At 40.5% G+C, this 27870-nt stretch overlaps 1 protein-coding gene across 1 annotated transcript in view; it reads left to right on the plus strand.

Moving 5' to 3' along the window:
* The window catches only part of LOC111930212 (potassium voltage-gated channel subfamily KQT member 1-like), a 47676-nt gene extending 20053 nt beyond the window's left edge, over positions 1–27623 (plus strand). The window contains exons 5-8 of the mRNA XM_086885601.1: positions 1857–1918; positions 19188–19253; positions 20393–20574; positions 25593–27623. Of these exons, the coding sequence (XP_086741727.1) occupies positions 1857–1918; positions 19188–19193 (68 nt within the window). The 3' untranslated portion in view covers positions 19194–19253; positions 20393–20574; positions 25593–27623. The remainder of the gene's footprint in view (positions 1–1856; positions 1919–19187; positions 19254–20392; positions 20575–25592) is intronic.
* The last annotated feature ends 247 nt before the right edge of the window (positions 27624–27870 follow it).

The following is a 27870-nucleotide window of genomic DNA, read 5'->3' on the forward strand; positions in this document are numbered from 1 at the left end:
GATTATCTGAAGGATGGAATTAGAGCTGGTGAGGGAATGATTATGTAATTATTTTAGAAAAGAAAAAGCTTTTTGAAGTATTTCTTCAGATTTAGGGGACTTTTTGGGGGTTAGACCTAAACAAAACCACCACCTGCCCACTGCTGTTCAAACCATATCCCAATGTAGAAATCCTTAAAGTAATGCTTTTTTTATATATATACTTTGAAAGATGTGTCTACAGATTTACTAACTGGAAAATAGACAGCAGAGCCAATTATTTCATTTTAGGCAGAGATGAACACAGAGGTAAAGTTGAGCTTCAGCCACTTACATTTTAAGAAGTTTCTGAGGCTGTGAATGATGAACAGTGCACATGTATGAGCCAAGCTGTGTCATTTACTGTTCCACATTTTCTTTCCACATTTTCTTTCCTGTCTATTTGCTCCTGCAGGTTTTCTGGGGAAGCACTTCTTTTTTCTAAGCCTGCAAAGAGCTGCCAAAGGTGCAGGACATTTTAAAGTTTCTGGGTGGTGTGTGGAGGAGAAGGAAAGCACAAAGTGCTCTTGTCAGCATTGCTTTTGCTAGTCTTCCCCTGGGGTTGTGGTGCATGCAGCACAAGTTACCTTGAGGTGAACTTTGCTGCAAACAGATCACTAAACATATCCCATTAGCAAATATAAATGGTGAAGCAAGAACAACTCCCTGAGAAATCCAGGAACGTGATGAGCATACACAGGCATTCATTGTGAACTCTGGTGTGAATTCATATCTCAGCCTACCTTCCTTCATATCTCAGCCTACCTTCCTCCATATCTCAGCCTTGCTCAAGTGGCCACACACCACCCTAAGCAAAATTGACTTGGATAGCTTTAAAAGCCAGACCTTAATCACTCATGTAAATGGAGCAATATACAAAAAAATCCAGGAGTAATTACTCCAGGTATTGGAAATATACTTCAATAGAGAAAACCATCCAACTTCCATTGGCATCAGGTTGTAAGTTATTTCAGTATTGGGCTGTGTTTTTTCACTTGTGAATGTTGTCTTCCAACTCAGAATAAGTGTGGGTTTGTGTTTCATTCCCTGTGCAACAACACCCTCAAAATATGGCATTCCTTAGCAATAGATCCTGTGAACAGAAAGGATAGACCCTATTTCCACAGTTTTCACTCTTGGCGTTGCACCATTTGCAGTGGGATGTGTAACTGGGCTTTTACTAATCAGGCCTCATAAACAATAGGAGGGAAAATTAGGATGCAAAAGTTTTTCCCAGTGTCACTCCTTTTCAGAGAGGAGATGGATGGGTGGATGGATGGATGGATGGATGGATGGATGGATGGATGGATGGATGGATTTATAGAGAGATGGATAAATCTGTCACTCCAGCCCATGAACCCCTGGACAGTGTTGCCTCCTGAACCTGCAACCTCAGTTGAAAACTATTCTGATTTCTTTATGTATAGCAAGTTTACCTTGCTCAAGCCAGAGATACTCAAAATTGCAGGTGTTCCCAGGTACCCTGCCCATTTCATCTGACTACATATAGTTCACTGAGATAATTAAACAACAAAACAGTGTTACTCCAGACTCCATCTATAGCCCTTCATGTTCACAGACTACGTCTACCAAGGTCCAAGTTGCCCTTTAGATTAACTTAATCTTGTCAGTCTGACAAACTAATTCCCTTCTCTCCAGCTACTCTCTTCCATTTCTGTTTCATTCTTTCTTGATATGTTCATGACTTTTATGTTACCATACTATTACCAGTTGTTTTTTGTTTTGTTTTGTTTTTTCTTTAAATACCATAGGTATAATTCATAGTTTGAATTTATTATCCACTAATGAATGTCCCATTTTTATTCTTCTTTCTTTAGAAAAAGGGGTAGACAAAGGATACTACAGTATAGGAGCCAGACTGATCCGGCTGGAGGATAAGGTAAGTGCATGAAAGCTTGCTTCTTTTTTTTTCTGAGCAATGATATCTGATCTAGAGACCTGCAAAATAGTATCTTGGCATGATTTACTTTAGAATTACAGGGCTACATAATAATGAATAATATCCTAATTTTTGTGAGGGAGTTGATGAAGTATCATGTGCATGTTGTTCAGCATTAACTATTTGCCTGCTATGCAGTCTTTGTTCTTGATTGTAAAAGGAGCTGCTTTCATGTTGAAGTCAAACCACACACCTTGTATACAAGTGCTGTGAACTGGCTGGTGTTTGTCACACAAGAATTAGTGAATTAAACAGAAATGTTAGTGACAGGAATCTTTGTGAATAGCAACAGTTGACATCTCAGTTACAAATCCTGACATTCTTTAATGTTTACTGCATTTTTTTCCCCCTGTGTAATTTGCACATTTTCTGCCCCTCCCTCACTGTCTTGTCTCTAGGAATTTGTTCATCTTTGATATTAATTAGAGTTACTTAGCTGTGTGCCCACAGGCCAAAGCTCAGTGAGGCTCTATTGTCTTAGATCTCTTTCAAACATCCTCCAGAGCTTTTTCCACTCAAGTGATAACAAAAATACGAGTTTGCTCAAAACTCAGACTCTATTTCTCTAACAGTGTTTTGGTCAGCTCTCCTACCAGCCTCTAAAAGTTGATGTCCCTCCAGCAGGGTTCTTTGTGTGGGCAGGAGCAGCACAATGGCTTTGCTAGGGGATTGTGATGTTGGTGAGACAAAAGTCCATTTGAATTTGGCATATCCACTGCCTATTTGTATACTTGTCTCACTCAAATTTGTCAGGCAAATTGTCTTTTCACTTTTTTCTGGGGAAGTGAGAGAAGAAGGAAAGAGGAAGGAAACTTCTCATAATTCTTAAGAACTGTGCATCTTGCCAAAAAGCAGAAATTGAAATTAAACTAATACAATCTTTTGCCTAATTTTTAATGATCATTGCTAGGACAACATTGGAAATAAATGACACTGCACTGTCAAAGGACAGATTTTCCTTGATTATTAGCTTTCTTGTTGAGTGTCAGAGAATCAGCCTCACAGAAAAAGACATTATTTGAGCTAATTTTTAAAGTGGATTGGTCCCTTGTGCAGTCACAGCCATTCAAAGTGAAAATGGCTTTCATTCAGATTGCCTTACTCACTTTGAAAGAGATAAATTGCTTTCTGGCCTCTGTAGTAAATTCATACCATGTCTTTATTCAGATTTCTTGAATGTGCATATAAAGAGAATCTCCCAATACAGATTGAAAATTTAGCAACATAAGTATCTGTGATAACAGCTGGAGTGCTTTGAGTAAGAAATACTGCTGGTATTGTAAATACTTCTGGAAGCAGAAGTTCATAGTCTCCTGACTGCTCCATATTTATGAAGAGAGGTGAGAAGGTTTTTAGTGTGTTTGACCTTGGTCCAGCTTTAGCACAATGTGCTGTGGATTTCATCAATTTTATTTCAAAGCCTTACTTAAAGTGCTGCAGAGGCATCTTGGTATAAGAAGGGGAATGTTACAGGAGATGTAGGAAGTGCTGCAGTGACTGATCACTGTTGCAGATACCTGCTTGTGTTCTGCCTTTAAATTAGGTGTGATCTAAATAAAGTCAGTGCAAACTCAAGCCATTAGTGGGCAAGACCAAGCTGCTCTTTTGTTTGAAGAGTTAAACTTTAAATTTTGCATGGGAACTGGTGATTTCCCACTCTCTCTACTTATTCTTGTGGAGAAAACACGTGGAAAAGAATGTGTCAAGTTATTCTCATGAGTCAATCATTGCAGCTTCCTTTTTGTTCTCAGACCAAACTGCAAATGTAAAATAAATGTCAGATTCAGAGGGAACCCAGGGCATTTGATCTTGCAGTTCAAATTATCATTCTTTCAGGTGTACAAGGCTACAATCTCACATCTCTGCTAAAAAAGTAGACGTGGAACAGAAAAAGGGCAAATATTTGTTGTGTTGGTTTGCTTCAGGTTTTGGTGGCATAAGTTTGGGGTCCTCAGTTTGTTTGAGGTTCTTTTTGTATTTGCATATTTTTGGCACATCAGGCTAAAATACACATTTACATAATGAATACACAGTTAAGCTTCCCAGCTATCTCTGTTTTAATGGGACAGTAGAAACTACTATAACCTGCTGTCAAACTGCTTCCCCTAATTTTCCCACATCTCATGGGCTCTCCTTCTCTAATAGTGCACTGTAGCACATAGCAGTAGCTGCTATGTGCCCAAATGTGAAACAATATATTGTGAAACAATATAATAACAATATAACAAAAGAAGGACAAGCTGAGTTTCAACCTCTGAGGAAAATAAATGAAGAAGGGCACGTCTGACATCAGGCTCCAGATGGTCGTGGAAAATGATCTTCCTCTTGGAACTAAAAAACCTTTGGAATCAACTCCTTTGCCCTGGAGAAATTATTTTAACATTCAGTCACCCAGTCTAGTGATGGCAGGCTCTCAAAAGAGTGACACATCTGATAAAAGAACACAGTTTTGGATAAAGGCCAGTTGGTGCAGACTGATAAAAAAGCAGTGTGGATTTCAGAATTTTATCTGCCTAAATGAGTTGTATCAATAAGCAATGAGGACACCTCTGGTCCAGAATGATCTTCCCCACCAGCATTTTGGAGCTAATTTGTTTTATCTGTCTCTCCAGAAGCGAATCAGAGTGTAACAAACCCGTTGAGAGCTGTGTGTTGTTCTGCATAAAGCCATAAGTCTTTTTGCAAAGTGAGGGAGAGAGAAGCACACATTTCTGATGATTAACTCCATTCCCTGGAGAGGTTTGCTGTTATTTCATTTAAAACATTACATTTGCTGTACAGAAAGGCAGAGGTGAAGATCTCTGAAGGGGTTTCTTGGTGATAGGTAGAAACTTTGAGGCAAAAATATTTCAAAGACACAAAGAAAATAGCCTTTCATTCATGTGGCATGAGAGCACTGCCTGTAGGCTCTCTTGTGTGACCAAACAGGTTCCTTCTGAAAGTTTGAAGTAGCAGGGAAGAGGTAAGAACCAGTTTGTGGAGGATAAAGTGCCATGCAACTCCAGCAGAAAGCATAAAAAAAAATCTACTCCTTTTTGCCTTTAAGCATTGCACAGCTGACTAGAAACAGGTAAAATGCATGGTGGCAGCTCTCAGGCAAAAAAATCCAATATCCCTTTTGGCAACACCAACACTGTGCAAGGCTTCACTCCTCTCACTGACATGGCATATTGCACAGTGTGAGTTTGCCTGGAATACTTTTCAACCTGTTTTTACTTGAGTAGGGCATAAAATTCTTATTTTGTTGTGGCCAACGTAATAAGCTAGTGTGGTTCTTTTCACAAAAAAACCCACAGAGATGTTTGGAGAAAGTATGGGGCTCCCTTCCCAACACGTGCTGTGTGCCATTTGGCTGACCCCTCCTTCAGTTCCATGGCAGGGTTTAATTTTATATTGTGGTATGTAGCCATTGACAGATCCTTTTGAAATGTATTAAGAGGGAGACTGGTTCCAAGATGATGTTCTAGAGCTGGCATTAGTTTCTTTTCAAAATTGTAAACTAATGCTTCTTTATGATGAAATGAATATTCTTTCTTTTCCTTTTATTTTCAAAATTAGAAACAAAAATCATGGTATGTTATGTCAAACTGCACGGCAACCTATAAATAAAAACAGGAGAGAAAAGAATCTGCAAATGAAAGGTTAGAAAGGACAGCTGTGTTGTCTTTGAAAAAGAAATCTATTAGGTATTTTTATAATTATATGGCAGTCTTTTTTATGTGGTATTTACAGTTATGATTTACATCCATATTACCATAACTGTTTCCATACTTATAGACAACATGTGATAATGCTGAGAGCCAAAAGCAACCATTTGGTAGCATTTAAAAAATGTAGGAACACTAAGAGAAAACAGGGCAGTAAAGCAGAACCCTTCTGAGTCTTATCCATCTGAGTAATGTGAGCCAGGACAAAAATGTCATCCAACATAAACAAATGTAGAGCTTGGATTGTGGCAGTAAACTCTCTCTTTACCAATTTAAACACTCATTTTTTAGTTGGGAGGTTAAAAGATGGGCTCAGAGAAGGGTGGTAACAATGGAGAGATGGATGTTGGTGAAACTAATTCCTGTTGTGATTACATCAGGAGTCATTAAATAGTAAATTATTTATCATGGCAGTGCAGTACCAGTGTGAAGAGCTGGTAAGAATTTCCATTCTAAACCCCTAATTTGTGAGCAGGATGATGGGCATAACTGAAATGCATTTTAAAAAAAAAATAAAAAAGGAACAAAAAAGAAAAACAAAAGCTGAAAATTGGTGCACAGTGAGTTGGTTGCAATATGAGCATGCTATACTTTTGAGGTTTCAAGAATATGTCTGAAATAAAACTCTTTGTCAACCAAACCATGTTTTGGTACCAAGGTGTTCATGGGTTGTTTTCCCCTAGTTCCTTAAAAATGGAGTCATTCCATAACAGAAAACTTTTCAGCAGGCTGCTTGCAAAAGGATGTTGTGTGGATTTTCTTAGGTCAAAGTCTTATCTCATTTACTCTGAAGCAGTTCAGCATAAATCCATTGACTCTGTGCCATAAGCATAATGTCATTAAACTTTTATTTTTAATCTGTTGCTGAATTAAAACAAAACTAACAAAAAATTAAAGTTCTGATGCCTCAAGCCAAATTGTGCTTCCATTTATGCTAGTGAACTTACTCAGGATTTATGCAGGTGTAAATGGCAGCAAATATTTTAAATGGCTTTAACAAAATTCCAGCTCCTGTGTTCACACCCTGCTCGTCAAGAGCAAATTGACAAGAGATGAGGTGAAAGCAGAAATAGGGACTCAAACATTTCAGAATGACTCTGAGTGAAATAATGTTTTTCACCTGTTATGACTATGGGAATCTTTGTGGTATGCTGGGTATTGTAGAACTGAAATTGTGCTCTTGTACTGGAACATCAAGATAGGTTTTAAATTTGCAAACCAAGTAATGAAAATTTAACTGCTTAGATTTCAACCACAGAACTTTTCTAGTCTGCTACTGACTCCTTGGTGCAGAGAGGAACTATTTCAGTCCTGAATTCTTCTCACTGTCTGGGATGGGTTTATGATGCTCAGATAAACCTTGTTCAATAAAGTTGAGTGAGAAAGGCTGGGTTTGAGCTGCCTGGTTTTCATGGTAATTTCTGGTGGATCAGGAAAAATAAGAGCTAATTCTGATACCCTTTCAAGTAAGAGAAGAGACAGGTCATATATTCTGAGGCATAATGGAAAGAGTCCTCCCTCAATGCTTCCCTTATGTTTTTTGTTGTGGAGCTTTATCATATATGGTACTTGGTAGCACCCTCCTGTTATTAAGGTTCTACACCACTTTCCATTACAGAGCTCTATTTTCAGTTCCTTCCATCTTTGTCAAACTCCAGCCATCTGGGCTAAAATTCTTGGAGGTAGATGTCACCTTGAGCTGAGATCCTTTGGAAAATTTGTATGTCAGATTGGGTCATCTTTTCTATATTACAGTAACCTGACCCACTGTACGGATTTTCCCAAAAGTAAACATAAAAACACTGATGGAAAACACTTGAGCTTCTTCTAAATTTGAGCAAGAAAATCGGACAGAATTGCCAGTCTTGGGTTCCAGATGCCTGATCCAAAACTTAGTGAACTCATCAGGAAGCTTTCACATGGATCAGGCCCTGATTTTTAATGGGTGAGGGAACAGAGAGTTTTGCATAGTGAATGTTTGCCAGGACACAATTCACCACCATAAATCAAACATTAAAGAATTCCAAAGCCCAGTAAATGAGCAGGCAGATGGCAGTGTCTGCTCCCCAGGGATTGCACTTACTGGGATCCAGCCCCAACAGTTTGATCTCATTTAGACCAGTCTCAAGGATTGCTCTGATTAGGCACTTTCTTCTCTGCTCTCTTGGCTGAAACTTCACTGATGGGAGAAAACTCCTCCATCCAACACTGTCCAGGACACCTTGGAGTGTGCAGGGCAGGGGTTTTACAGCCAGATGTGGCAGAGCAGCTGGAATCAGCTGGATTCAAAGCTTCCCTTTAGTAAGAAAAACAGAGAGTCACTTGCAGAAGAAGACCAAATGCTCCTGGAGAAGAGCACGTGGAGTAACTGTGAGCTCCGAGGGAGAGAGAAACACCAGAGTGACTTAGGGCTGCTGGAAATACCACATCCTTTGGAAGGGAGCTGTTAGAACACTGGGAATCTAATCCATATTGATGCACCCAGCTGTTTAACCTGCAGTGAAAAGGTCCTGGAAGTAGCAGAGCTGATGGAAAAGGCTGTGGATGAGGAGCCCTGTCCATGCCTTCCTGTTCTCCATCTAAACCTTCCCAGCATCACAGCTGGCTTTAATCAACACAGAGGAAAGGATTCTGAGCTTGGAGATGGTGATTTCCCATAAGTTTTAGAGAAATCAGTGCCTGGGTAGAGGACAGACACTCAGCAGGGGGAAATCCCCCTGCTCCCAGAACAGTCTGCAGTGTGAGTGTGGCTCATCTCAGGTGCCATAAAGTCCAGCAACAAATGGAAAGGAGTCACAGCTCTGCTGTTTCTGTTGCTTATGATGCAATAAAGTAATCTATTTACTATTTCTGGGTGAAAAAGAAATATTTTTAGAGTACTTTTGAGATTTTAACCTTTTTTTCTTATAAAAAGTCACATCCTCCCATAAAGAGCTTTGACCTGAACGACCAAAGAATAACAGACATCAGATCACCTCTAAATATTTTTCTTCTTTTTTTTTTGTAATTTCTAATAGGTTATTCTAAATAAATATAATGTTCTACATGATCCTGGGCCCCAAATCAACATACCTTTAATTACCAATGTGAAAATGGAGTATTTTAACAATCCTCTTAAAAAAATTTTAAAAAGTGTAAATTCATTAAGCCTGCCTTTTCTTATAAGCAGTGTTTTAAAAAATGATTTTCTGATGGAAAAATAAGACATTTGAACACTTTCTGCAGCCTCCAATTGTTGTAGATGTTAAGCAATTTAATTTAGAAAGCTTTTTTCAAAAATATATTCTGTAGCTTCTCTTTGTTGGTTATGCCTGTGCACTGCAAGTGCTGCCCTTCTTACATCCAGGTTGAGAATATTTTTTTTTAATGTTTCTCCATCTGAAAATGAAAATTTGTTTCCAATGGAACATTTTTTGAGAAAGTGTCACATTCATGTGTTTTAAATCATGCACTGAAGGAAAGTGATTCCAGTTTTCTACTTCAGAAGAGCTTTCTGAAAATGAGAATTGGGATGAAATATGCTTGATTTTCTGAGCATTTCAGTTGAACAGGTTTATTTCTAATTCATTTGTATGATTGAATTAAAGATGTTACAGCTTCAGAGAACAAAGATCAATTTTCTTATAGGAAAAAAATTATCTTCCTCAAGTATTTCTTACCTCCAAATTAAAAAAAAGCTGTTTCACCTACCACATTTTTCAATAATTTATAGGCAATTTTAATGCTATTTGAATGTCATGTAATATTGACCTCTAATTTCTCTTGATCAGGGAAAGTACAGTGAAAAAAAAACAAAACAGATTTGTATTATTCAATATAGTTCCAGATTAACACTTGGTCTTCTGTTTGATGCAAGAGCTGTGGTACTGAGTCAGAGCAAGCATCTGTTTAATCCTGGAGCTGCCCTGATATCAGCTGCGGGATGGACTAACTCAAGCCTAATTTGCTATTACTGGTCTCTGGGTGTTTGCAATGGATTATATGTAAGAAGCAGTATGAAGAATAGTGCTGTACAGGGCAAGTTACAAGATGACAGCATTCTGTGAAAGAAAAGTAAAATAAAAACCAGAAAAAATCTCACCAAGATAGTGCAGTAATGTGACATTCCCTGATGTATTGGCTGCATCTAGGGAAGAGAACTTTCACACAACAGAAAATTCATATAAAGGACTTCATATAAAGGCTCATGAGGTGAGGGAGAGAAAAACTCTTTTTTCCCCCTGTATTTACCACCAGCTTGTCCTTTTCAATGCATAGCTTTGAATTTTATGGAGCAGGAAAAAAACCAAGCAGGTGAATAATACATACTTCTACAGCATAATTACTCTTCCTACTAGTAAATAATGTAGATAAATTAAAATAATATTTTTCCTGTTGAGAAGTTTGGGTTTTCTGGGATGTGTGAATAAAGCACATGTTAACCAATGTCTGTTACACACTGCAGTCCTTTGAGACTAGGAGGAGTGGGTTTGAGCATGAGAATGAGAGGTGTGCAGAGTACCGCAGATCTCTTCTGATCATGTGGGGACAGTGCTTAGTTTATCGCAGACTTCATCCTCAAGTTTTGCATTTTTATCCAGTGTCAGAATATAACTAAATATTGTTAAATCACTGAGTACTTTACCCAGGGGTTTGTTCATGGCATTGTATTTGAAGAATTGTGCTTTTCTTCATTATGAGCAAGTGTTTTTCCCAGGCAAAAATGCCCATAAATTGTGTGCTGTCACAATAGACCAGAGCCAGCATTCTGAATTCTATGGCTGTGATGCCATAAAATGCCTTGGGAGCACGGGGTTGTTCAGCTTGCAGGGGACCTCAGGAGGTGGTGTAGTCACTGCAGCATCCACCGTCACTGCTGTGGGTCTAGCACATTGCTCCAGGAATGCTGGGCAAGCTGCAGATGGACAAACAAACACTACAGATGTCCAGACAGGCTGTCACAGAATCACAGAGTTATTTAGCTTGGAAAAAAACTCCAGGATCCTTGAGTCCAACCTGTGTCAGATCTTGTCAGAGGCACCAGAGCACTGAGTGCCATGTCCAGGACTTCTGGGACACCTCCAGGGATGGTGATTCCACCACCTCCCTGGGCAGCCTCTTCCAAGGCTTGACCACCCTTTCTATGAAGAAATTCTCTCTGATGTCCAACCCAAACCTCCCCTGGCACAACTTGAGCTGTTTCCTCTTGTCCAGTCCCTTGTTCCCTGGGAGCACAGCCTGACCCCTACCTGGCTGCACCCTCCTGTCAGGTAGCTGTAAATAGAGATAAGTCTCCACTGCTTGCTCTGGTTTAGGAGGTATCATCAAGGACCAAACATACAGGTCTATATTTGCTTCTGAGACCTGTAGCCTAGGGTTAAATGGCATATGCAGAACATAGAAGTGTATTGGGCCTCAGTGTTTTCAAAACCTGATAACTAGAAAAGCTGAAAATTCAGTCACATTTTCTCTTTTGAAGAACACTAACAAAAATAGGAGGCTATAACTGACTTTCAGAGGACTTTTTCAAGAAGTGAAGGATACAGCAAGGCATATAAAGCAACTTTAACAGGTGTGGAATACAGCCAAAACAGTGTAATGTGAAATGTGGGATAGTACAGGACTAGGCTGTTGCTGCCAGGTCAGTTGGTCAGCTGACCAGTTCTCCATCTGGATTCAGGATCTGGCTCACTCAGTTGACTTTCCTCTTCAGGAATAGAGATTGCAGAGATTATCAGCAATATTATTAGAAGTCTCCTACTATTCTGTGTGTTTCTTAAGGCTTACATATTTGGAGTCATGCAGTTATGGGACGTTAAAGAAACTCCCCAGTCAGACCACTCCTGGGACTCTGGCAGTGACATTCCCAAGATCAGAGACTTTCTGGGACTTCTGGGACTGAAGTCCCTTCCTTGGCTCCAGTGACAGACGGCTCTCTGCCTGGCTCCCTACACACGCCCCTCACATCACACCAGCTTTGCCATGACAGAGGTGGCACAGCCCCAGATGTCTCATTCCATAAGGCCATTTTCTCCTGGGGCAGTAACACAGAAATATCCCAAGCTGGTGCCTCCAAGCAAAGGAATCCCTTTTGGGATTTTACCCCATCACAGTCTCCCTGTGACCAGTCTTGGACTTCCTCCCAAGTCTTCAGCTCCTGCCCCCATCTCCGTGTCCATCCAGCTCGCTGGCACCACTGGTTTTCATCTCCCTTGTTGTCCAAAAGGTCGGCAGTTCCCGGTTGCTGCAGTGTCTCAGTGTCCATTCAGCTGTCTGGGTGTCACCTGCCTTTGTGCCCCTGGTTATCCCAAAGGTTGGCAGCTCATCCTTTTGTCCTGGGCTCCCACCCTGAGCTCAGCCTGTACTTCAATCTGCATTTAAATCTGTATCTCAAGCTGTATTTCCATCTGCAGCTTGTGAGCCCAGCTACCTGCACCAGATATGTTCCTCAACAGTGAGAATTCTTAAAATTGCTTACTTCTAGCCCTTGCTGTGGAGATACCATGAAAAACAGAAATGCTGAAGCCTCAATCTCCCAAAAGGAAGACGATGAACATGAAATGCAGAGCACGTATCTAAAATGTTAAGCTTTTTGCGGCATTTTAACTGTACTGACTGCAAGTAGCTGTTGCAGACTCTGGTTTATATTCCTACACACTGTCCCAGAGATGCAGAAAAAGCTGAAAGGCCAAGTCAGTGCTCGGAACTAGACCACACTGGCCTCTGCTCCCATAAACTTATTGTCTCCTTCCTGCCCTAGGGAAGTTTTGCAGTTCAGGTCTCTCCCGAGCTCTGCCATCAGGACATACCCTAGGAGGCAGCAGAAGCCCACATTCTTTCACAGCAGCTTAAAACACATCACCGTCTTTAACTTTCCTCCTCAGCCTTACCAGGAGCTGCCTGTTAATGTCAGATTTGTTACCGCCTTCCGAGGGCTGGGCAGCTTTGCACAACTTGTTGCTATAACGTATCTGCAGTTTCTGAAGCCACCAGCAGCAAGTCTTGCCTGTGACAGGCTGTGCCTGGAGCTCATACCAAGATTGAGTGGGTGCCATGCAGAGAGCATTTATACCTTTGTGCAGTGATCAGTTTGCCTCAGGATTTGCAGCCAAAGAGGAGAAATAGTTGCTTTCTCCACTCTGATTTCAAAGTCTTGTAGTGCCATAGAAAGAGGATGGTCCTTGATGAGTGCCCAGGAACTGAAGTCCAGAAGTCTTCTCCCAGCAGCACTTCACGTACCTGAAATTAGTCTGGGCAAGCCAGGTAGAAATCATTTTTCTAAGGGCAGGACTACATCCAAAGAGCATGCTCACCATAAAGCTAAATTTGTAAGTAGGATTACCATATAAATGAGATATCCATCTTCAGAAATGAAGGGCTGGATAGGCAAGGCCACAGTAGTGCCCTCAGGACATGCATTTCTGTGCCCCCTTGGCTCTGACCTCTCCATTCACCCTCATCATTAAATTAGTGGGCCACTGCCCCGGGGTAAAAGCATCAGTGCAGCATGGGGGAAGATGGCTGGGAGGTGAGGCCAGGATAGGGGGCAGGAGCAGGAGCTTGGGAAATGGTAGCTTGATAGAGGAGAAGGATGGAGGTGAAACAAGAAGTTGTTCTTGCTGGATGTGGAAGTGGCAAACAAATTTGATTTTCTTAGAGGATTTTGGAGTCTGAGCTCAGAATCTGCTTCAGACCAGGTGGCACTGGAATCTGGTCTTGCGGCCTTGCATGGCTGTGCCTTAGGCAGCATTTTTTTTGTATGTGTTAACTGGGTAAACATATAGAGATCTGACTGATATTTTGTAGTTTTTGCATCTACATTTTTTTTTTTCTGGCTACATTTTACATTTTATGCATTCTGGACGCCATTTTTGGAGTCTAAAAAGAACTTAGATTGCTCTAGAAGTACTGAATATTCCTATTATTTCTGACTGGAGCTTCTGTTAGGTACTATCAGTTCTCCTGTTGTAGCACATTCTAAACTCACTATTCAGATGGAAAAAACTCCAAAAGAAAACAGTATGTATGACATTGAGAACAAATTTATTTCTAGCCCCAGCTAGCAGGGCTGTTATTACAGGGATCATTGCAAGGGGGTCAGATCCTGGAGTCCCAATGAGTTTTACCCTGAGGTGGGATTGCAAAAATAGACTTCTGATCCTGTGGTAAAACGTATCTGCTTGGGGGGTAAGATACTGAATGGTGACAGGAACTGCTGTAAAGCTAACACAACTTTAATGTGTGGGGAATAGAGTACTCCATATGCTGCTGTGTGATTTCCTTCTTTGGCTTGGAAGGCTAAAACACACTGCTTGTATTTGGAAGGCAAATTACAACCCCCAAAATATCTTCTCTGAATTTACTTAATTTTACTGGCTAGTTAAGCAGTAAGTTAGTTAAGCAGTTGACCATAGCTCAGACTGCAGTACAGGTTATGTGATTCAGCAGAAAACTGTCTTGTGTGAGCAGAATTTTGTTTCATTTTATTATTTTTTTTCCTCCTCTTTCTCCTCCTCCAAGACTATACATACAAAGGGAGGTCACAAAATAAAAATAAGCTGTAGCCAGTGAAATTCAGGGTTTGAAATAAAAAAAAACCCTTTGTATACTTATTAGAATTTCTTGTTAATGAGGTCATTTATGTCAGGGCAGGAAATGTACAAAATAGCACAGGATAGAAAAATCTAGACACTATAAAACACGCCAACAAATTTGGCACACACATTACTCCCTTTATATGCCCCCAATGTAATCTATAGATTCCACGCATGACCACGCTATGTTTATGTATGTAAAATCTCCTATATGTAGCACTCATAAGAGTAGCAATTTTACTAGTGGGAAAAGATTATTGTGGTCTTTTTATATACCGTATAGGTTTACTTAGAGTGAGTCCTTGTAGAAGAGTGCAGAACCATGAAAAACTGTTAAAATGTCATGATTATATTAATTTCATACTTAAAGGAATACTTCACTTTAAGTTATGGCTCCAAAATTACACTGCTCATTCATGATGTTTTTAATGTATAATTGGCTGCCTTCAAAAATATCACAGTAGGAGGGGGAAAAAAAAGTTCATTTTCCTTGGCGTATATACTGTTGCTATTCCTGTGTTCATTTGGCTTGGCTCAGGGAACCAAATCCTGCAGTCCGAAATAACTTTTTATGTGTTGACATGTGCATTTAACTAGAATAAGCAGGCAGAGTGGACCAAGTTTGATTCAGCAAGGAACAAAATATATCTTGTGTTGCACCTTTTAATGTGTCAACCTCTGTTTCTTTCTCATTTTGCCATTGTCACAGCATGTGTGGACCTCTCAGCTGCACCCAGCCCCTACACAAAGACCAGGCAGAGAGATAACATCAATGGAGGGAGGAGGGCAGAGTAAGAAGGAAGGATGGAAAATACAATATTTTGAAGAAAAATCTGGGAAGGGAATTAATCTGTTAAGATTTATTAGCAAAATTTATTTAGCCTGTTATTTTCCAGAGCAAATAGATCTTTGCTGCTTTGTTGACTGTCCCTCAGTGTGGCCTAAGGAGAGGCCTCTCCAGTCCCACACATACAGAGAAGGCTTCATGAACCTTCACCTCGTGTTCTCCCCCCTGGCCTGAGTCTTGGTCCTTTACAGAGCTGATTTGAGCTCCAGGTCCTGGATTTTGTCTGACCTCTAAATCAGGGACCACTGACATCTGTGTTTGACAACAAGCCCCAGGAGCAAGGCCGTGGTGCTGCACGGCAGGTGGGGATGTGGAGCTGTGCGGAGACGCGCTGTGATGCACCTTCCCCTTGTGTCCTGTCTGCTCCCATGTCACCCCAGCACACAGCTGGGTGGCCGGAACCTGCCATGGCATGGTTGTCACACACCTCCTCTGCAGCTGGGGTGTTCCTCAGCTCACAGGGATGTCCCATAGCTCAAATTGTGGTTATGGCACCTGGCCCTTACACAGAGAAAATCCTAAACTCTCACAGGACTGCAGCACAAGGGAACACATAAGGAGAATCCCAAGGAAATTTTATAGGCAGTCCCACAATTCTGAATGTCTGTCTTCTGGATCATTACTTTTGGGGAGAAAAAAACCCACTCTTCTGTACCCACTGCTAGACAGTCCCATGAGCCTGCCAAATACCCTCAGAAGAACAGATGACTGTGCGCTGTGAGAAGTCTTTCTGGGAGGCAGAAGTTAAGGATCAGCAGTGGGTAGTACCCTGCTAGTTTTGCAAAGTAGGCAAAAAAGACACCTTATTAGGTTATAAACAGGAAACCTGGGCCAATTTAGTGGAGGTTCTTATCCAGGACCACTCCCTAGATGAGCTCAGGCTCAATGTTCTTGTCAAGATGAAAATTGTGACACGCCCTGTGCCTTGCATATTGTTGGGACCTGCTCCTGACCACATCTCAGCAGGGCTTTCTGCCTTGAGCACATGCAAATTTGATGTGCAAAGACCTAGCGGTTAGTAAGGAAAAAAAGTCCAGGTAAAAAATTAAGGATATTTAGGAAACTTAGAATCCTGCACTGAAGTCTACTGCATCAGTGTGACAGCCTATGATAGAGCACCAAAATGCTGGGATTTGAGGGCTTTTTGTATCATTGTGTCAGTCTTGCAATGTTTTAGGTAGATGTTGTGTTCTACATGACAATCTGTCATTCTTCCAAATGAGGACTTCTGTGATTAAACCCCAAAGAGACATTTATGTTTGTGCCTAAGTGTTTCCTAACAGTTCTTCGGTTCCCTCAGTGGAAACAAAGATGGACATAACAAGCTGGTTTTTGATATCTGCAGATTTTATTGACTTTTCCCTGTGATATACCTAAACCCGGGGGGGGGCGGGGGGGGGGGGGTGGGGAAATGATCTTTTGTTATTTGTGTGTTGACACATTTACTAAAAAAAAAAACAAACAACCAACAAATCAAGTAAGACTTGAACTGAAAATGCTCAAGAAACTCAACCCTGAAGTCCTTGATTCATGTTTCCCTCCATGCTCAAAACTGCCATCTTCACGTGAGGAAGTAATAACCAGTTTTAGAATTAATTATTTCTTTTTTTATTTTCTGTCTTTTTTTTTTTTAATCTGCCCTGAGTTGGAGGACAAATATCACCAATTTGAGCTGTTTTATAAAACAGCTTTGTAGTGCAAAGCCAAATAGATTTTGGCTTCTCTGTCACTGGGGGAAGTGAGTGCTCAAATACGGTATTTATTAGCATTAAAATACTGTTTTTTACACCTTTTTGTGCAAACGTGTGTTTTACTTCTCAACCATCTCCACCCTCTCACCCCCGAGGCATTAATGAAGTTTGTTGTTCTCAAAATAGCTGTTCTGTTTGGAATACCTAACTGCTGGGTTTCTGTTGTGGTGCTTTGGTCAGAAAAAGTCCTGTAAAGAGCAGCCCGTGTGTCCAAACCTCAATGGGAACCTGTGTTGCCCTCGGGGAGCCTCGAGGGCACTGTGGCTGAGGATCTCAACTCCCTGTTTCATTTAGACCTCTCTGGGACAAGCAGCACACACTCAATTGATGGGCACTGTAAAAGGGCTGCTGGAACTGAATGATTTATTTATTTATTGCTTCTATATTTATTTATTGCCAGTGTCAAAGAAAAGATTGTGTTTGTGGGTTTTTCATCTTCTTCCAGGTGCTGCCTGCACACTACACTGCAGAAATATTTCCCCCTCTAAATGCACTTGTGCTGACTGGAGCTGGATCTTCACAGGCAAACTGCAATGCTGATGCTCCTACAATGTCATAATATTTCATAGGTCATTTATAAATATTATTGCCAGGACAAATAAATTTCTTCAGAGTACTTAGTCTACTGCTAATAAATAGTTTATTTAAGCTTGTAAGAATGGTGACATTTCACTTGGAATATCTTTGGCCTCTTAAAAACTGTTAATGCAGAAAAGAAAAGGGGAAAAATAAACTGGAAAAAATATGCAGCAGATCTTTCAATATTTTATTCCCTGTGTTTTCACTTGCTTAAAAGAGCCTTCTTGTCATACTGCATGTCTCTGTGCAAAGATATTACAGGGTTTGATTGATGTGGATTATTTAACATCTTATTTAGTAGATCATTCTCTCTTTTTTTTTCTCTTTCATTCCCTCTTCTCTTTCAGAGCTGCATGCAGCTGAAATACTGCTTAAGCAGGTTGCCTCTCATATCAATAGTAGTAACTAAATTCCTTTTCCCACTTTCCCCTTTTAGGGTAAATATTATGGGCATGGTGGTGGCATTTTATTTGTTCATTTTTTGATGGTTTGGGGTAGGTTTAGATTTACCGTTATTATTCATCTTGCTCTTTGGTTAAAAAGGCTGGGGTTCAGATGGATTTTTAATAGTGATATGAAGACACAGACCAGAAGGGGGGAAGGCTTAATTTTTGTGGTGGGGTTGTGTGTTGTTGGGGGTTTTTTGACAGCTCAGCAGAAGAGTCAACTCTCAGCACTTTTCATTCAACTGCTGAATTCACATCAAGAATAAATGCTAACATCTTATTTCATGTGCTTCCCATAAATGTGTCATTTCATTCAGGCTCAGGAGGAGGTACAAAGCTGATGATTTTATTTGTGCATGTGTGGGAATGTTAAATTTCTATTGCAGTCATCGAATATGGAAAGAAATGTTCCATTGAAAACCTCCAAAGATTTTTGAAAACAGTCCTGTTTAAAAATTACAACCCCTGGAGTTCTAGAGATGCTTAATACCTTTCCTGGCAGAGTCCATGCCAGTCTCTCTCAGATGACAGGCAAACCTCAGCAAATTCAAAATATGTATGGAAGGGAAATCATTTTATACTAAGGGAGTTAGCAGGTACTTGGTCAAAGACTTCTGGTGTAAAGAGCCTGGAAAATTTTGTGCATACCTCAACCAAATCCCACCTAAGACTGGGACGAATGGAAACAAATTTTGCGTGTGCTCTTCAGCTGACAAATGACAGGGTTTCCAAGAGCAAAGCAAGGAATTCTCTGCACTTAGAAGTTTATGGCAACACAGGTGTACTCTGCTGCAGACTTTGGCCTGCAGATGATTTTGTCATTTAAATAGACTGGGAGCAGAGCAGAGCAGATCTCTTCTGACTTGGATTTCTTGGTTCTGAATGAGCTTCCCCTCCTTTCATGGTTTCTGCCTCAGAATACCATGAGCTTGTCTTTTTAGTTATCTGTGTAGGAGTTTTTTTGTCTTGTTTTCCTGTTTCCTCTTGGAAAACACCAATCTCTCAGCAGTGCTTTCATTCACTTCCTTCCACAACACATTTGTTCTGAACGTTCCTCTTGATCCCAATGCACACCAAGGATGGCAAAAGGCAAAATAGGAACTTCCCCTGATCTGTCAGAGCAAGTGTCTGAATTAAAAGCCTCTAAAAAAGCAATCTGTTTTCAGCCAGGTTTATACAGATGAACAAGAAAAAAAGGGCTTCGGGTCCAGTATTCAGTAATGTGGCAATATAATGTGTGTGGATCACTTTGAGAGAATTTGCACAAACATCCTCTGAAAATTTACTGTACCTTTTTATCTTCCAGCTCTGAGGAAGAGTACAGGAAGCAGAGAAATGTCTCCAAAGCATCAACACTGAAACAGCTTCAGTGGTAAAGCTTTAGGGTGTTTTTTTTTGTGCAAAAATCTGGGCTCTTCTGCATCCAGGGGCAGATCTCAATGTATCTGGGTGTGCAACATGAGAAACCTCTATGCTGATTCCTGTCAGCTCTGCTCATGTTTTCCACTCAAAATTGAAAACCTTGTCCCTCATTCTCAAATGACTCCAGCTGTGGCTGGAGGGGCCACAGCTCAGCCAACCCTTGTGCTGCACCTGCATTGTTTGCTCTCCGAGGAGGGGGCAGGCAGGCAACACAAAAGACTACTGCAAACAGCAGAATTGCCTTGCAGCAGTATCTTTCCTGTTTTCAAGGGGGAGTTTATTGCAACCACCTTAGTCCCCTTCCTGACTGTGTTTATGTAGGCTGGAGACCCCTGCAGGAAGGCAGGATGCCTTCCAACTGTTGGTTTTTTATCTTTTCTCTGGTCTTCAGGCCATGCAACAAGCAGCATAATACTTCATATGTGTGTTTAATATCAGTGGAGTATTTTAGTTTGGACTTTTTCCTTTATGGGCTGAATAATAATAATAATAATAATAATAATAATAATAATAATAATAATAATAATAGTAATAATTTCAGATTTTAACTTCCTTCATAAAACCCCTTGCTTGCAGCAAGCTGCATTCTGCTCAGCAAAACTGTCAAAATTGACAGATTCAGCTTTGATCATAGTAACAAATCTGTTTGACCCCAAGTTTTCAGAAGTGTCATACATAAGAGGGAAAAAATCAATGCACTTTCCAAAGGCAAACTCCAAAGCTTTGGAGATTGATGCTGTTGCATGTGAACATTTTGACTATTGTTGACCCTTGTTGAACAAAGCAGCTTGAAATTAAATTGGGTATTGAACACAACAGCTCCTGGAAAATAACTTTTGTGTTCTCAAAGGGTGGAGGGAGACAGGTAGTTTGCAAAATGGCTGTTTAGCCTATTGACATACATAGAGCTAATTCTTTAGATTTCAATGGTGTAACCAAAAGAGTGAGATTTTCGATGACCAGGTGTTATAACTTGTGTGTGTGGTAGATGTTATCAGCCTGAAACACTACAGATATTTAAAACTGCAGAATACCATTTCCAGCTGTGCTTCAGAGAAATAACTAACATGGAGCGGTCTTCAATTGTAGGAACCCAGTTGGGCCTGGAGCCAGGTTCTCACCTGACTGAGATCAGAGCTGATGGGACTGAGCTCCTAGAAGCAGCTGTTTAGGGTTTCACTGCAAATTGTCAGAAGTCCCAGAGCTGGAGAATTTTCTTGGAAGTTCTCTTGTGTTTATCCAGAAGTGGAGAAGGTGTCTCTGCCTTTCAGGTATCTCTCAGATGACTGGGTTTAAATTTGACACTCACCTTTCACAGAGCTGACATCAAATGGGATGCATCCTTTTTTTCTTTATTTTGTTTTTTAATTGTCTGTCCACGTTGCTGGTTTAAGTGAAAAATCCTCTTAGTCACCCAGAGAAGAGTAATATTTTTCAAGATAGTAAACCAACAGTATAAATACCTGTAGTGCCAGAATCTTAACCTCAGGGACAGCACAGCAAAAGCGGTTTAGAACTGCTCTCTCAATCCTTCATCAGAACAGTGCTTTCTTTCTTTCTCTGCATTTTTAATAGACATCTCGAGTTGAGATGACTGTCAGCACTTTATTCTGGTAAGACTCAGTTTTACTAAATATATATTCTACATTTGTAGCTATAAATATATACAGATATAGAGTATACACTTCCTGCAGAAAACCATTTCTAGTTCATTTTCTGATTCATTCAGTATGTGTATATTGATTTAATTACTTTTTTTAAAATTTTTAATTTGCATATGCCCAGTTGTGAGAAATCTTGTGACATTTTACAAGAGTCTACTTTCAGTTCCTGTGCCTCAGTAGCTGATGAGTTCATTTCTGTAATGTGGGTCTCCATCTTGGTTAGGGCACAGCACTGAATCTGAATTCTGTTGTTCTGGAAGCAAACTGTTATGCCTGGAGGCAAAAAATAAGTGATCTTTTAAAAAATATCAGACTATCAATATCCCATTTAGATAATTAGTTGATTATAGACAGAAGGAGATATGCAATGAAACAAGACAAGAAATAAAATCAGTCAGGTTAAGGCTATTTTCATTTGCCTAAATAAACATACATCCGTGGAAGTCAGTGCTACATAGACTATCAAGTGGAAGAAGTTTGCAGGATTAGATGCTTTATGAGTAGCTAGAAGACATTATTTAGCCTTTTCCCAAAACCAGACATATGCCCCATGCCTATCCATGCCTCAGAGCCTGATGGATTTAGAAATAAATTTCTGCTGTGGCCAGCTCATCCCCTATAACTGTCCACTAACAATGCTGTCACCTCTCTGTGAGACATCTTTTTATCCATCCCAGATGCTAAACCCTGTTTTCCTTTGCAAAAAAGCACCCCACAAGAAAAGCCAGAAATGCCATGAGACTAAAACTTCTCTTAAGTTCAGGATAAGCCTGCCAAAGACAAAGTACCCTGAATTTCAATTTTGTAACTGAGAGCTGTCACTGAACAACAGAACAGTGGGTGTAAAAACGTGTTGAAGGGTGCAGGAGCTTCAGCTGGGTTTCTGTGTAGCTACAGGAACTACCTAAAGTAGAAACAGGCCAGCATAATCAAAACAACCCTTGGTGTTAAAAATACATTGCTGGCTTGGGCTTTTTGTATAGCAGAACAAGGAGGACAGTACCCTGCTGAAAAAATATAACTCACTTTCAACCATTTGAACAAAATCATTAACCAGATTACACATACGTTTAGCCAGTGATTCTTTAGGCTTCTCTGAAGAATCAAACCCTTGTGTGTGTGGCTTGTGAGGATCTGAGGGATGTGGTATCTGTAAGGGTCCTGTTCAGAAGACAACTGGCTATCCTGAGGTCACAGTGAATATCTAAGATTTCTGTGTCTAAAATTGAGGTCCAGGCAGTGCTGGAGTCCTCTCTACCCATGGATTTCTACTCCTCCAGAAAGAGGAATGGCAGGAAGTCTGGACAGGTACGGGAACCTGAACTCAACACTGCTAAACTGTTCTGTTTATTATCTTTATCAAGCAGTTCAATTTCCAGTGTTTTGCAGAGTACTTCAGCTAGAGAGAATTTCTCTCAGAAATGCAGCTTCCCCTTTGCAACTCCTTTCCAACACACACATTGGCACAGTTAAAGCAAATCCTCTATAAGCTCATTCAGTGACCAAAAAAAAAAAATCTTTGTTAACAGAGGGTTAAAATTGCCCAATGGTTTCTCATATCTTTCCAAAATTCCTTGCTCAGCAAAACTCACCCCCTTGAAAACACAGAAAATGAGGAGTCCTGGCATGAATCAGCAGAACATTAACTGTGACCCCCTGGAAGTCTCAGTCCCTGGAATTACTGGCATTCTCTCCAGATGGGTTCAGTGCAGTAGGTTTTTCTGAGCCTGATGCTCCATAACAGCATGTGCTATCAGCAGGAAAGCTGCAATCTGCATTTGTTTTTATTTTGCTTGAGGTTTTTGGCAGTAGAATCCTTGCATTTTAAGCAGTGTCAGAGGGATATTTTGATAGGATTTAGAAAAATATATTTTAGCTAGCCATCCCTATTCTTTCACTGCAGTCAGTTCTCTGCTTGCAGAGAATGTATTAGCAGTGTATGCCTTACCTGGGCACTTCTGGAAGTTCAGACATTTGCCCCTTTCCCTGTCATCTCTATTGGATTTTAGCACACTTAGAGGGAAGAATGCACTACTGGCAGGCTCCTCACACTTGCTGACTTCAACAGTCATGATATCACCTCTTTGCACTCCTGTTTTCCAGCCCCAACAGGCCCCTCCAAGATCTTGTCCATGATGCCAGAAAACTACAGTGTACGCTAAATACATTTCAAGGTCTTTTAGGTACTTTAAAATCAACCCAATTTCAGCCTAAATTTCTAGGCTTTCCACTTTAGTTATGGCAAAACTGGAATTCTATTGCAATCAGCATTTCTCCTCTGTTAAAATATGAAGCAAAAAGCAGTACAGTCTCTGCTCTGTTTCCTTCAAAATATTTAATTGTTTATAAGCTATGGTGAAGCTGCTTTAATGCAACCTCAGTAGATATTCAGGGGAAACAGAGCTGTGAAATCCTGTGCAACAACAGGCCTTGTGTTTGAAAATATTCAGTTTCTCACAAACTCAGGACATTTAAATGGATAATAAAGGCAAAAATCTGTAAGAAAATTCTGTTTCATCTCAAGTTCTTGTATGTGTAGTTTACAGGAGCAGTAATTTCAGGCATAGTTGTGACGTTTCTTGAAGTGAGGGCACAGTGTCAGCCCTTTAGTTCCAAGATGGAGCATTGCCAGATTCTTGAGTTTTAGTGCTGATGTTGGTAAATAATGTACAGTTTTTGGCTAACCATACAGGTACAAATTTGTGGGTTTAACCCAAAAGAGCAATACCAGCACACTGACAGGAATTGATTCAAATGTAGATTCTCATAGTTCTGCTCCTGTTCCAGTCTTTCAGGCTGAAATGAAAGCTCAGAACCCTTATGATTAGAAGCAGAGATTTATGGTTAATTATAGCATTTCCCATGATTATATGTTTGTGCTTCAGTAATTGCTAGATGAGGAGAAACATTGAAACAATTTTAGGGCTAGTATATTGCTCTACCAAAAGATATACCTTCAGATATCTCAGCATGGGCCCTTCCTTATTTCTTTATGAGGAAAAATACATGGCAAAAGTTCCACTTGTCTGGGTCTTCAGAAAGGTGGTGGCAGGAGACTAATGCATGGGCCGGAGCTTATCTGGCTCTATCACTTCGACCCGCTCCAGGAGTGGTTCACATCCCAGGAGCAGGAGGACCTGAGGTGCAACTAGAGCACTTGCTCTACGGCTTTTTGGCTGTCAGTCTGCACTCTGAGGAGACAAGGATGAGAGGGAGGTCTTTTGCATGGGGTAATAGAGGATTTATTGCTCTGGGGAATCTTGGGGGCAAAAGACAGAAAATGAGAGCGTGCAACAGCTGAAATAGGGAGGCAGTTCAAAGGGAGGGTAGAAAGCATCAGCTAATCAGAGATATCTTGGGGAGGGTAAAAGGCAGGGTTCACAAAATCATCATCCAATGAGGGAGGTAGGGGGGGAAAGTTGGGTCACATGGACTAATCAAGCGTCAAAGTTTAGGGGATTTCTGAAGCAGAATTCCTGGCATGTGATGGACTTAAGACAGATTAACAGGAGACTCAGGGTAGATTGACAATGTGGGGTGGGAGGGTCTCATTTGGACCAAACCATCAACTTAGGTAATAACAGAACATACCATTAACAAGAAACACGCTGCAACAGGAGATGGTGCTACTTCTGACTCCACTGCTTCTGTCCCACACCTTTTCTTTTACAGACAAGTCCCTCAACATCCCCATCTGAAAAACAGCAGTGAAAAATGGTCTGCGGTGAACAATGGATAAGCTCAGCTTATCCAGATCATCAGTTCTGCAGGGATCAGACAAAATATTTGACCATCAAGAGCACAATAGATTTGGTTATGATAACATAGTCAGGTTGTTGTTCTAATTAGGAACGGTGAAAAGAATGACACAGACTCTCAAGGGAGTCAGAACAGGAGAATACCTTAGTTTATTACTCTAGGCTTGTCTTAGAGACTAGTTTCATGGAAAGTACAGAAAGGAAACTCTTATTGGTTAGTTAACTGCCACATCACCATCATTGGTCAGTGGTGTATACCACCTCCTGACTTTCTCCTGCAAGGAAAACAAGAGGACAGACAAACAGCACCTAGCAATTGTTTTCTGTCTCTGAGGATTGTTTTGAAATCCTCCTATGAATTTCCCAGGCTAGCTCTCAGGCAGGACTGAGAGGCCATGGGGCCTGTAATAACTACAGGCACTCTGGTTCAGATTTAGCATCCATAGTCAGGTGCCCAAAATTCTGATGCTGTACATCATAGAGTCATGACATGGTTTGACTTGGAAGGGACGTTTAAAGATCATCCAGCCCAGTTTCCCTGTAACAAGCAGGGACATCTTCAACTAAATCAGGTTGCTCAGATCCCCCAGTTCCTGCTTTTATAGTAAATCTGCCCTGTATTCCAAATGTATGATTGCACATTGCAAGATAAGTAACAGGCTACAAAATTCCCATCCTGGTTTCATAATGTGCATCATAATTGCCTATATTTAAAAAGAAGCTCCTATGAACAGTGTATTTCTCTTTTAAATTTACTCACAAAGAGAATAGTAAAAATCAAACTACTGTGCTAGATGTCCAAAGACTTTTTTTATCCCCCTCTACTACTTTCATGAAAACATTGCCTTTTTTTTTTTTTTCTTATAGTAGAAAAGCTAAAGTGTACCTGGATGAACTGAAAGCTAAAGAGCACATCAGATTTTAGATATGAGTTCACTACAGCTGTAGCTGTGCCAGAGATGCAGCAATGGAATATAACTATACTTTGAAGACATTCAGCTAGTGAATTAGAAGATTATGATCACAGAATCACTTGTCATGGAAGTCAAAATGAAACTCTTACCAGAACTACAGAATTTGTATTTCTACAATCACCCCTAGAAGAGAGAGGGCAGTGACTGGCCAAGGTTTCCACAATCACTACAGGACAGAAGTTGATGTCGTACATACTCGGAGCACCTAAGAAACACAGGTGATAAAATAAATGATGGTGACTGTATAGATGGCATTGTCTACTGGAGCAAGCCAGCCCAGGATCTAATTTGTAGGATATAAATTTAAGTCTGTCCTAACTCCCTGTATTGGAAATGTAGAAGAAAATAATTTTTCCTATATAATTCATCCTAGAGCAAATGTCTGACACAGGTACTCTTTTCTCTGGGAGTACATGATTCTGTCCACTGGTGGCTAAGGGAGTCTTGATATTGAGCTCAAGCACAAAGGAGAGGGGATCCATCCAATTCCTGTGCCTGGTGTAGAAAGAGATACACTTTCTCTTATCAGATGAGGATGATGCTCTCCCACTTGCAGTGGGAGCAGTGCTGAGGCCTCGAGGGTAGCTCAGTCCTTAACCAGGTAGAAATGGTTCAGAATATGGTCTGGACAAGCTGCAAGAACATCAGAATCTGATTATTCCTTATCCTCTCTGTCTTGGTTGCTCAGGACATTGAAATAAGTTCTGTTTCCAAATACATTTGGTACATTAATATGTCACTGTGAGATGAAGCCATGCCTCACAGACTGGAATTTTGCTCTTGAGAGGTGGTCTTTGCTTGATAGTCCTGTGATCTTCTGTGCTTACATTAAGCTCCAGGACAGGCTGGGGAATAAGACCTTACTCATTTTTACTGCTGGCAAATGACTGCTGGGCATTTTCATATAAAACTGCAAAACAGGATAGTAAAAGCAAAGAGATTTATTTTAGGCTGACTTTAAAAAGAACCAAGTACTATTTTCAGTGTGTTTACTACTCATCAAAGGGATTTTCTGTTGTCTCAAACCCAGGCCACTGAGGTTTACCACTGCTTGTATAACATTTTTTCAATAGTGCTGTTCCTTTTTCAGTATTTGGTGTGGCTTCCCATGGCTCCAGCAGCCCTGCTCTCCCTGGGCAGCCTGGGAGGGAGGATTTACCCACCCTGGGGTGAGAGAGGCTGCACCTTCTGGGTCTGGGTGGGGTCCCTGTTGACTTCATATGCCTCAGAGTCAAGCCCTGGACTGTTTTGGTTTCCCTGAAGCCTACTTAGTTTCCTGGTAGTATACATTTCTAAATATAGCCCTTAAATTGGATGCAGGAATGTTCACCCATGCAAAGTCAGGCAAGGTAAACACTTCTAACTCTTTTTTGGTCCATACCTTGTTAATGGAAATGAGTCTTGAATTATATTTGGCATCATCCTGGTGTGCTGGAGCTAAATACAGGGACTATCTTCCTTTTCTGATATGTGTGACTTCTAATTTTATTTTCATGTGGAAAGGCCTGATTTAGTGATCCTTCATTATAGGTGTGTCGATCAGAGTGGACGTTGTGAATTTTACATTTGCCTTTTTAATAACACAGCCCTGAATGAATCTGTTGACAGAAGCTGAGCAATTTAAAAACACATTTGAAAGTATGCAATGGGATTATGACAGAGGGCTGTGCCAGAAAAAATACAAGCTCTTACTATGCTGTTACAGTTGCTTAAGCTCACATGAAATGCATAGTTTGCACTCTCTTTTGCTCTCTCTCTCTTTCAAAGAATGTATTGTGAAGTACATTTTTTTAGGACTGTGCTATTATATTAATGCAGCTTTGATTCTACTGATGGATTTTTTCCTGTGTATTTGTGATAAGCTCTGACTCGAGATTTGACATAAGCTTGTCATTCTGTTCACATAAATCTGATTTAAAAGCTATTTGTGCGAGTGGGTTGCTTGAATTTTTTAAACAGGAAGATAGATTTGTGAGCAGACTGTTATTTTCTCATCAGGTGTAATCATGTAATCAGCTGGTACTGCAGTACCTTTGAGGAGTAGTGAAGATTCCTCTTTGCCAGTCATAAGGAAAAGTCATTGTGCCATATCACACCTCATGGAATTTACTACTTGCTTTTGTGTAGGGGAATAACCTAATTTTGGTACAAGATAGAGAAAAAAGAAAACC

This window comes from Cyanistes caeruleus, chromosome 4 (assembly GCF_971803275.1).
Source record: "Cyanistes caeruleus chromosome 4, bCyaCae1.hap1.1, whole genome shotgun sequence".
NCBI classification, from domain to species: domain Eukaryota; kingdom Metazoa; phylum Chordata; class Aves; order Passeriformes; family Paridae; genus Cyanistes; species Cyanistes caeruleus.